Below are 12,505 nucleotides of genomic sequence, written 5' to 3'. Positions count from 1 at the left end.
GTTTGTACATCACTTCACCTTCTTGTGGTATACTTTTCATGGCTTCTTTCACTCATTCACCAGCCATGTTCCTCAGATACTTTATATTCTTTTTATCATCTTTTTCAACGATAAAGTCTATAAAGTCCTCAATAGTCTCTATCCATGCCATCCATCTAATACCAATATTATGTTTCTTGGAAGTATCAAATGTAGTTAGCGGTTTTAACAACGCAGAAGCCGTATAGACATTGGTGGACAATAGTAGCTCTCAGGTACCTTTTGTGGAACTTGATCAGGCAGAGCTTCTCTAGTGCCCTTGTGACGTGCTGGCTGCGGGGTCAGCTTTACTAACTTTCGAAGCTTGGATCTTGCCCTTGTTCTCGATTAGAGCTCTTCTCTTTATGGCTGTCTTGGGAGTTGTTCTGGGTCCCTGTGTGGCAGCTTTGGTGGTGGGCCACTTCTTCTAGTCACAACTCTGATTGTACAACCCCTGACCCTCCTTCTGGGTCCGCTTCGCAGCACGTTGTGGCACGACCATTCGTTAATGGTTTTGGTAAGTAGATAAACCTTGTATTCCAATAGTCCATAAAAGCAGATAACGTTATGATTTTGGATGGGCTTTGTACTTATGTTTCTTCGCAGGCACCTGGATAATCTCTGCTTCGTAGCTCATGAATTTCATTTTGATCTATACTGAAGTATTGCCGTGCGCTGCTTTTATAACCCGGTTGCATCCTTCTTTAGCATTCTTAATCCATATAGCATATGGCATTAATATGCGTAATGGCGCAGTATCCTTAATTTACGGCACATTCATTCAGTTCCATTTTCAAGGTGACTTTCTTTGTCTTCACATGTTTTATACAGGCTGGTGATATGCTGAGTCTCCACCAATGCCAGCATCGCTTCTGCACTTCGACTGCGGTACATGTGGCATGCAGGAGCACTTTGCTTCTCCACAGCAATCTCTCTGGAAGAGTGCTTTCAGTGTACAGACTTCAGATCCCCTATCTTTTCACCAGTTGTAGCATCTGACCAGCCTAGGCACTCACCAGCATGTATGCCACACACGGAGAGCAGTTGCACACATCTTTATTCTGCTGTCTGTTAGTCAGAACTCACCATTCCAAGCCTGCCTTTAACTCATCCCTCCAAAGCTTATGTCCCAGGCCTACGGCCTACAGTGGGAACCAAAAGAGTTCCAGCCTTCTTTTATTAAAATACACTAGACAGTAGCCCCATCTCCCCATGCCCATCTAACAAGAGTCTGACAGTTATTATACTGTGATAAGGATAATGTGGTAGAAGGAAAGGTGGGATGGGCACTGAACACTTTGAGAAACTCTTGGCATTCTGATATGCACTTCCATTGTCAATAATAGGTAGAGTGTCTCTCAAAAATTGTCACTCGACCCCATCTAGTACTTTATGGTGCGAACATACAAGTAGTTATTGTAGAAGGGTTTGTTACGGAGGCAAAGTCATTGCTGTCTGCTTTAATATAGGGTAAATGAAGGTGTTGAGTAGTTATAGGGAAGATGCAACAGCTGTTGACTGGAAAAGGGCTGGAGGCGGCTCATTTTGAGCGTTAGTAAATTGCAGATCAACTACAATGGAAAGCCAATGGACATTGACAGGAGACAACGAGTAGGTCTGATTCTTGCGAGATGAGCTTTACCTACTGATGGTAGCAGAAGCCATTTGATGGTAAATGTAAAAACTAACATTGCCAATGTTGATAGTGATGGTACAGCACTGATGGAAATGTTGTCTGTGAGTGGAACTCAGGTAGCATATGCTCCAGACCTTCCTCTTCGATGCCTCCCAACGTTTTTAAAAAATAAGACATAGTACAGATCGTAACAAGTGGATATGGGTGAACCTGCTACAAGTAGTACATTTATACAATGCACTCTTTTTCAGAAATTAGAGGCAAGTTTGGGATTCCACCAGACCTTTTGTTAATGTACTGTAGTGCTGTGAATGTGCTTAAAGTAAAAAGGAACTAGAATACAACTGCACCTATGCACATGATTTACTAAAAATAATTAAAACACATGGGCTGGACTGCAGATAGTGATAACTCAACCAAGCACTGTTCAACACTAGCAGGCAGGGCATAGTAGATGCAAGAACCAAATGGGAGTATGCTGATGATGGTTGGGTTAGAGCGCAGAACTATTCTATGAGAATTTCTCACAATGATAGATTCAAATTGATTCAGTTTGACTTTCTCCATCAAGTTTAATTGACTCCAACCAAACCTAAGTAACTATACACAGGAGTTATGGATGAGTCCTAGATAAATACGAACAGATGGTAGGTTCAGCAAACATGGTTGGGGCAGCCCAGTCTCCCTCCTCTACCGGGAGGATGCAGCAGAAACGATTACACAATTGATAGAAACATAAAATATTACCCAAAAAGGTGCTTATTTGACTTGATACCTAGACCCAAGAAGATAAAATATGAATGTAATTTGTTGATTTAGCATTAATAATGGAAGAGCTGACTCCCTTATGTATTCAGGGACACTTAATGCTACTGGTGTTCTTGGATGCTAGGGATAACCAACAAGAAGAAACACTGTCTGCCAGGGAGGGTCCGTAACCAGACACCTTGGCACAAATAAGCTTATAAATGTGTGCACAGACACACACACTTTCACATTTCCCAGAACCACATCCAGAGAGGAGCTTACATGACTCTGCCTTTGCCCTGCCCCAGTTGTCCTACAATTTGTGGTGGATTCTACACTCAGCCCAAACACGTACACCCTGACTCTTGCTGCCCTGCACTTGAAATTGTTTCCTAGCTTTGTGCTCAACACACACATTATGGCTGACATCACAGGACCTACAATATGACCAATCATCATGCGGCTTTTCGTCATGATTACTGATTGTGCTCAGGGCCCTTATGCTACTAATCAGACTCTGTGGGTTTATGCCATTCCATTCATTTGGCTACCTGTCATTCTAAGAGAGGCTTTGTGCATATTGTATCTTGAGCAGGACACTTCTCATCTCCACTCTTCTTGAATGATGTCACTGGGCTAGCGTCTGTGACCTTGAGGTACTTAACTAGCAGAGCTTCTGGTAACACATACGCTAATAATTGGTGACACCAACGCTAGGGAGCTCCTGGTTTTATTGATATTCTTCAGTGTCTGAGAAGATTACTTTTCTGTGGCTCATTTCCTGTTGGATTGTCCATTGATTGACTTCTATTTTAAAGGCCTCTGTTGTGTTGTGTCTTGTTTGTCCATATCATCATGCATTCTTTACTTGCATACTATTTCAGATGAATGAATGAATGATAAGGTACCTATAAAGTGCACTGCCAGTCACAACAGATAATGCTGGGGCTATCTCAGACACATAATCACTTACCATCAGCAACACAACCTGCAGAAAAATCTCTTAAAGAAAACGGACCTAAACAAAAAAGATAAAATCAAATAGCTTCATACCTCATCTGGCACGTGGAAGAGCAAGCTTTTCAGTTGTCTCTTAAAGACCACTTCATTTCCCACAAATCTCAAACAACCAGAAAACTGATTCTAGGCCGTAGATCCTAGTGATGTAAATGATTTACCACCTCTAGTTAGAAGCCTAAAGTTAGTAGTTCGTAACAGATTAGCATCAGAAGATCTGAGAGTCTTTTGAATTCTGTAATGCGTGAAAACAATCTGAGTGGTATTTCAGGCCTGTTAAATGGTTATGTTTGTTTAGGTTATGCTTGTAAGAATAGTCCTGCCTGTTGGGGTGGGAGATGGTTAGCTGTTGGTTTGTGGGAAAGAAAAACCAAGGCTTTTGGTGCTGGGAGGTTATAGGAGGAGGGCCAAAAATTGTAATTTATCAGGATAGATTTGTTTTGTCACTGTGAAAGATACAGGGATAGATTAATTATTCCATCTGTTTATACTATAATTGCTATCATTATTTCTAATAATGTCACACTGAGTATTGAACAAGTTTCGGATTCTGTGTCAATAATTTGTGTTGAATTTGTATCACAACATATAGGTCGACATTCCCATCTGCCAACTCTCTGAATCTATGCAAGAGAACATTTTGATGAATTTTGATGAATTTTCTAGCTAACACCCTCTACTCCTTGCCCCAAGCTGTCTTCGCCTTCACTTCTGCACAAACATGCACCTTAGTCATCTACACCCCAGTAAGCCTCTTTTCTGCCCAAAAGAACACACTCAACCCACTTTGCTCTCACTTACCTATCACTTGCTCAGCAGCTAACTCCATGCTCCTCTAGTAGGGCGAGTACCTTTATTCATTGCTGACAGTGCAGTCCTGGGAAATACATAACTAGTTTGCCCAAAACTGTGCTTTCAAGTCTAATATATTACCATTGAGTTTGTATTGACCATTTCCATCAGCTTTGACCTTCTTCTATGCACCTTTCTTAGCAATCTACCAGTACTAGGCATGACTAGTGACCCGCAGGATCCATGCATGGATTTCTTTTGCTGCTAGCATTAAGTGAGATAAGAACTCCCATACTCTGGCATAGAATGGACACAGTCCCTCAGATGGGCATCGTAATAGAATTATCACTGGAGATCTTGCTAAGTCTTTGACTGTAACATCACAGACTACAAAAAGTAGGTCATTTAAGAAATGTGTTGGGCTTCACCTCAATATTTGTAGGGTAAAGTATCACTTATGTAGAATCTAATGCTTCTCTACTCCGTGTTGCAAAGTTAGTCCACTCTTGTACGGGCAAGTTGTCACTTATCATTATCTAGGTCTATCTCAATTTTTTTCGTCACTTCTCCTGGTATTCCCACCTAGATCATTACTCTTAAGTATCTTATGTATGAGGGATACAGCATGTCTGGTATTTTTCTTGAGACATCTCCGCAAACCTTGGTTACCTTCCTCATGACCCTCTCTAATCTTCAGTTTTAACACCCAACATCTTCTGAATTAAATTGGAAAAAGCAAATTTTCTATTCAATAAAAATATTGAAATGCATTGTACAAAATGTCAATTTGAATTCTTAGGTGTTTTTGTGTTGTAAAGATCACCCAAAAAATACAAGCGCACATCTTAATTACAACTGTCAATCAAAATGCATTAAGCATTTGATAACACAAATATTTACATTCACTTCAAGGGATTTCAAAATAATTTCTCTAAAAGATCATATTAGAGACCACCATAGTGCAAGTGTACAAAAAGAATAATCTGTAGGCAGAGTGAGGGCAGGTGGAGGAATAACAATGCTTTTGAAAGTAAAGATCTTTCATTTGTCTCTTTCCTTCTTCAAAATGATCAAAGTTCCTCCTTGGTTAGTCTACGTGATTCATTTCGACCCAAAGTGGGAAAGATATGTCATGGGTCTTCACCGGGACAGATTTAGCCAATGGTTTGTGTCAATGGAGTGGGGTCTGACTATTTTTGTGTTAAATGCGTGCCTCTGTCTTATTACTGTATGTCATTTGTGCATTCAATATCCTGGCTTGTTTGTGACATAGTTACGAAGTCTGTGTTTTGATTTCTTTTCATCTTGTGTGTCTATTCATATGTGCAACTGTGTATAACATGATGAGTATACCCTCACCATAGTAACAAATCAAAATATTAATCGTTGATGCAGGGAGAGCTATTGTAAAGAAAATTAGCGGTTTTTCTGCTCCAGTTTCCTTTGTGGTGTAGTTGCTGCCATTGTTGTGTCCAAGTAACTGCATGTGCAACACAAACAGTGATATGAGCTCTTTCCAGGGTTTGTATTTTATTTACACAAATATAGTACTAAACTGACAGGCAGAGGACTTTATAATTGTCTCCCCAAACTGATTTTCAGCAATGTGTACGTGTCACATTCTATGTTCAAACACAATTAGTCAGGTTGTCACCTCTAGACTGGCCACTTTCCTTCCTGCAGCTACCAAGGCAGCCTCTGCAAAGGAGGACTTGAATTACACCTGTGATCATTTTACCAGTGTTAATTACTGTGGCTAGCGGATTAAAATTCCCAGCCCACAGGTGATATTAACAGAAAAAATCGATAGAGATGTGGCCGCTTGATGGTATTTTGAATCAGTCAGGCCTCCACTCCAAACTATACCTTGTATTCATACCCTGTGGGTAATGGCTATCTTTAAATGAAATTCTCTCCTCAAATGTCACCACTATTCCAGAAGGGATGTGGCTTTAGATATGCATGTCTCAGGTCTCAGTGGCCTACAGCAACTCCCCACCAAGCTCAATGTACCTATGTTGGGCCCTGTGCTTTGTTTAGGTTGTGGTCTGTTTCTCCATCAATATCATCCTTTCGCACACTTTATTATGCAAATGACATGTCACCTGCTCCCAAGTACAGGAACGCCCTTTATTAGTGGCCTCAGCCTTGCATGTCTACTCTCTTCTTACTTGAAGTTCAAGCAATATCCTTGTTGCCCGCTGTCTTCCTAGCCAACGCTGGCCCAGTTAAGGGATTGGAGGTCATAGTATGGAGAAAAGAAATACCAAACTGCAAAATCTCAATTCCACAAATTAATTTTCTCTATATCATATTGGTAAGAATATAGAGAGAAATATGGATGTGCTTTTGTAACTCCACATCTGCTAGCTTGATGTATAATGCAAGATAATGCAAGTTCATAATGTGGAGTTGATTTTTGTGCAGGGCGTTATTAATAACTTGATATTGTGGTACAACACCATTTGGGGCAGATATGAGGCTGACTGGTGTCTACATTACCTACAAAGCTCCAATGGCACAAGCACATAGGATCATGTTGTTGTTTTTTGCACGTATGGGAGCAATTTTTGGTCCAAAGCCTCCTTCTTCTAGGCCTGAAGTTACCTCCTACTTTTCAGCAGTTGCTCAGCCCCCACCCCCAACGTTTACTTCTTATTCTGCTGCCCACGCCCCATGTCCTTGTTCATCGCAAGTGACAAAACTTCATCCAAATTGATAGGGCTTTCTTACTGTAGACATTTAGTCTTATTCAGACGTTTTTGTTGTTGTTGATCCACAGGTTCAGGTTATGGAAGAGAAGCTGAAAGAAGCAAATGTTCAAACTAGCGAAACGGAGACCAGGTTGTATAAGAGGTGCCAAGATCTAGAAAGCTTGGTACAAGAGAAGGATGACATGATTCAACATTTGGAGCAACAGCTTGAAGAACAGGTTAAGACAAACTTTCTTTTACATATATTTTGATTTTGGTAGCAAAAGCCAGTAAATCAACTGGAGGTTGAGCAGGGGTTACCACCAAGCAACATATACCTTACACTGCTCCAGTTTATTGTGCTTGTAAATGTAGCAGAACCAACATTTATAGAAGGTGTCCATTCAAGCATTGGTAAAGTTATCGTATCTCGTGACAATCCACACGTATGCACATCATGTTCTGAAAGTCAAAAAGAAAACAATGAAAAGTTATGTTGTTTTTCTCCACACACAAAAAGCCTTATATGGGCATCCACATTATCAAGCTTCCCTCTAAATGGTGCCTTTATGTGTTTATTTACTATTTTACTGTTCTGTAGAGCGCATGCCTCGCTCCAGGTTGGACCAGGGCCATTTTACGTATTCTCCTGGCTTATGACAGTGCCTGAGTACTGAACAGCGACATTGGGTTGACGACTGAAATGCAACTGAAACTGTGGTGATCGTATTCAGTTGTCCATTAATTTAAATAAATAAAATACAGATGTGAAGGTCCATTCGGTGAGTGAAAGTTACAGTTTAACAAAATAACGCTTTCTATTGGCTACGATAGGAAGCCGCTTAGAAGACGTTGCAGCCCAGAAAGTATTAATATAGATTCCATCGGCCCCTGATCCAGTGCTTAATTTGAGCAGTTGGTTTCGATGCTCAGCACCGGCACTTAATTGGCAAAACAGGGGTTTGTACCAGCCTGCCACATGGTGGTGCCAAAGGACTATTGGAGCCCTGGCACTTATGTTTTTTTACACATTAACCACTGCCCTGATCCATTAACTGCCAGCAATATGGCTTTGTGATATGTGAGTTGATCTGCAGTTCATATCCCAGCATGGGGGACTCTGCCTTCTTATCATTAGATTGCATGATAGTAGCACCTGTTATTGACAGCGCACAGTAACGTCAGGAATGCGTTATGAGGTGCAATATTAAAAACAGGTTATTCTAAGTGTCTGGTTGGGACTACTTACCCAAGACGGAGCAAACGTTATAAGAATAAAACATCAGATAAGACAAGGCCAAGTGTTGATGGTCAGAGGCGTGCAAGGACACCACAACACCTAATGCAAGCAAGGAATCCCCCCCCCCTGGTTTGTTTTTTAAAAACAACCAGATATTTGGGTGAAATGCGACAAGGCACTACTGCGCCTTCTAATATTGTTTTTCATCTTTGCCTCAGATGTATACCCATGGACTGGAGGGCTGCAGAGATATGTTTACTTGTAGAGCGCTGTAAAGACTGCTTGTATATATTGCTAATGGTCATAGTTAACAGTGATATATGTATGTTAAAAAGTAATTTAGTAATTTATGATTTATTTGTGTGTGTTCCAGGGAGGATTTGAGCATTTTCTCATAGAGCAGCAAAAACTCTAGGGTAGGCCTTGCCAATAATTCTTGTATCATTCATGCCACCAGTAAATATTATCCATAATCTTGAATCATTAAGCCAAGGCCAGCTTCTGGATATCAACCAATGTGTGTTGGACAATTAACATGATAATGAAAGTCTTTCATTGTAAAATCTTTTTATTGGCATTTCATTTTATGCAAGGTCCATACATTGTGATAACACCATTAAGGATGCACAGTACAGTTACTACAAGCCATTTTGTTCTCGTGAGTAGTTACATTAGGTAGAAGCATGAGTTTTAACACACCCAGCATCACTGTTTCTAGGGGTGGCATGCTTGTACAACCCGTGTGAACATATGGTGCTCCCTGCAGGACGTGCTGTTACTCTTGTATTGACCTGCTGTGTCAGTGTTGGGTAACGCCGCCTATTGCCTTTACATTTTAATATGAAAAAACTCTTCAAAAAGGGTAATCAGAACTGGGATTCACTGTATAGAAGTTATCACCAGTCAATGTGGGCTAGTGGGCCATTTGGACAGCATCTATCTCTAGGCTATGTAGCGCAGGGTGTAGAGTGTGAGAGACTATCTGGGGGCGCCGGTTGCTTTTCGCGTCTGGGTTGGGGGCCTCACCTCACTGGATATCCATTTTCTGGAGGGTTAATCTATGTGCCCTCCCGGCTGGCCTCCTCTACAGGGGGTGTGGTGGCCCTCTCGGGTGGCTCATCTGCTGCTTCCTGCTTGAAAGCATGGAGCAGTGACGCCCATTGCATGTAAATGTGGTGTTTGCGGGTGCCTTGGATTTTTTCCAATCTAAGCACCTCTTCCTTTGAGGGCCCACTTACTAACCACTCCCCTCCATGCCGCAATCAATGGCCCTTCTGGTGCTCTCCAATGCATGGCTATGCATATCTTCGCTAAGAGGATCGCTAGGGAGGCACAGCGTGTCTCCACTTTTTGGTGCTTTCGGCGCCTGGCTATGCCCAGCGCGCAGACCTCCCATGTGTTGAGAATGAAAGTCTTTCATACCCTAGCTCTCATAATGAGTATATTGTCATCCCATGTATTTCATGACAGAAGCCACATACCTCAGAGAGACACTCCCCTCTCACAGATGATTCATAAATAAGGCTAAACAACAGCTCCTTGGGGACACTACACTAGTTTGTATGCCATCACAGAAGAACGTTGTGTTCTTATATAATCCATATATTAGGCAGTAACTCAGGACTGGTTTAATTGATCATAGGTATTTCTCACTATTGCAGAGGCTGGAGACCCTTGATGTAGAGCAACTCTGAAAAAAGTTTGTCTTTGGATACAGCATATTATCCCTCCAAATCCTTACATTGAGTGTATGACAATATTTATCAGGGTGAAAATTTACAGTGTGCTCTGATCTGAGACATTTATTTTGTTCAGTTCTCTTCCCAGGAGTAGCATGGGATAGTTTATTTTGAAGCTGGAGTGCTGAGTGCTACTCCAGTCACCTCCCTCGGTCTCACAGGACCAGAGTTCAAAAATACAATATCAGATGGGAGGCAAATTAATATTCCCAAACTCAACGGAGAGACAGCAAGCTCCTGCAAGACAGGCTACGAGCTACTGGTAGTTCGCAATCAACTTGTTGGAGACTCCTGATAGAGAACACACTTATTCCCACTGGCTTGTTCGTGTCACCCATTATATTTGGTGATTATGCCAACTAGACCGTTCTGCCTTCATCACTTGGTTGATTCTCACCATGGGGCATATCTCCGAAAGCATGTTTGCGATTTGGTAATACCGAATCGCAATTTGTATTTAGAGATTTGGTATTTGAAAGGGGTGTATTTAGGGCGTCACTTCAAAAAACACCAAATTGCAGTGCTATGTGTGAATGTTTTGTGAACAAATTACGGTAGCAAAACATAACATTTGCACCGATTCCTCAAGGGTGGTGGTAACCATTTGCACATGCCCATGGGACCCCTTCCCCTTTATGAATGTTGAGACATATTTTTAGGGACCACTGCTTACTCTAAAAAAATTTAACTTAAAAGTTTAATTTTTGTTTTTAATGCAACCCGTTTTCTTTTAAGAAAAATCCGGTTGCATTTAAAAAAAGGTTGTTTATTAAAAGCAATTACAGACATGGTTGTCTGATGACTACAGCAGGCCATCATCCCTGTGATGGCGGCAATTCCTAATGGGTCGCAAATTGTAATTTACCTCATTAATATTAATGAGGTAGGTCTGTTGCGACCTCATTAGGAATCAGTATTTTCAACTTATATGTTTTTAAACATAAGAAACTGCAATTTTTGAATTGTGATTCAGCAAGAATTGCAAATAGGAAATGGTAAGCCATAAATTCTGTACATATATCCCCATATTTCTTGTTACGATCACTGAAAAAGTTTTGGCTATAGTTATTCCCAGCTAATTCTATTTTTCTTCTCAATCACATGAAGAATTATATTTTCATTTAGGGGCATTCATATTGAAACTCTAAAATTATACTAGATAATTTTAAATGCCAACACTGTCTGAAATTGATTTGATTCTGTTCATAGTACTAGGATTGATTGTTCAGAGTTAATCAGAGTGAGCATTACATCATCGCAAATGTTGTGGCTTTTAAAATTCCTGCCCAATTTCACCACTCCAAAATTTGGGCTGGCCCGCGCTATAAAAATGGCTCCAGAACTAGTGCAAGGAGCAGGGTGTAAAGATACACCCTTGTCTTGTCCCTCTTCCTATACAAAAACTGAGGAAAATATCAACCAAGTGTTCAAATTTCCAATTTCTAGTGAAACCCTGCACCACCGCTGTGTAAAGGTAGTCTTTGTATGGGGCTTTGGCAAATATGAAGAGAAATTGATGTAGGTGGTTAGCAAAGAAAGCTATCTCTTTTCTTTTTAAAGTTATTTATAATTTTCACGCAAATAGTTCCATCTTTTTTTAAATCCAGCAAAACTTGTGTAGGTTTTTCAAAGTTGTTTACTTGTTAAAGAGTTGTTTATTCATTTTCAGTGTACGGGACCAACTATTATATTATTTTTATTTGTTGATATATCTGTTGGATAAAAACATATGTAATTATCAATATAAACTACCAATAATCATGTACAATTCAATACATTTTATGACACTCAGGTTTAAAACCTTTGAAGATCTAGGCAATTGTACATATCATAGTAAATCATTATTATTCATTAATAAACTAATGTGTTCAATTTCAATTGTCACTGCAGATTTATACAAATATGGAGAAGTAGATTTAAGATTATAAACTGCAGTCAATGCAATAAAATATCATTAGTGATTTGATTTCCTTGTTTGTAGCATTTTTAAATCCTATGCATCCTATATCAGGAAGACATTACTTGGCATTCATCACCCAGAGGGTGTTAACATAATGACATCTAATGTACATAAACTTTCTTATGCTCTCTGTATCATTGAGTATATCCAAGTTCACAGGAAACATCCCATCCTATAGGTGTCATGGTACTGCTTATAGGATACTTTTTCACTAAGAGTGGACTGATCAACATCTCTAGAAAACTGGCTCTTATTAGCCTTGGTTCTAATATTAAAAAGTTTGAATGTAGTTGTTTGGTCATGAAGCAGCTGCTTATGGTTCAGAACTATCAAGCATATTGTACAAAAGGGGCTAAAGTTCATATATTCACCCATAGATTGTTTTTGAATTTCCTCTTAGAGCAAGTCTTAGAAAGAATGTACATCAGCTATTATTGAGGAAAAACCCAAACATGGAATAAAGAAAGTGCCCTGGCCCAAACATTATGTCAACACTGACTTGATTAATTGACTAGTTTAGTTCTTCAGATCTCCAACTGCTTCCTCCACAAAGAAGCATTTAGCCAGTCGATGAACATCAACATCAGTTGAAGCCATAAAAATCACCTCTATTTTAAAATAGGAGTAATATTTCTATTATTAGCTCTAATAAGTAAAGATACA

At 40.1% G+C, this 12,505-nt stretch overlaps 1 protein-coding gene across 1 annotated transcript in view; it reads left to right on the top strand.

The window, feature by feature from the left end:
• The window catches only part of PLEKHH2 (pleckstrin homology, MyTH4 and FERM domain containing H2), a 572,539-nt gene that overhangs the window by 151,758 nt on the left and 408,276 nt on the right, over nucleotides 1-12,505 (top strand). Inside the window, exon 4 of the mRNA XM_086927801.1 lies at nucleotides 6,993-7,142. Coding sequence (XP_086783927.1) covers nucleotides 6,993-7,142 — 150 coding nt within the window. The remainder of the gene's footprint in view (nucleotides 1-6,992; nucleotides 7,143-12,505) is intronic.

This window comes from Lissotriton vulgaris, chromosome 6, assembly GCF_964263255.1.
Source record: "Lissotriton vulgaris chromosome 6, aLisVul1.2, whole genome shotgun sequence".
Lineage (NCBI taxonomy): Eukaryota > Metazoa > Chordata > Amphibia > Caudata > Salamandridae > Lissotriton > Lissotriton vulgaris.
Note: the sequence above shows the minus strand (reverse complement) of the source record. Positions and strands in the feature narration are given on the sequence as shown.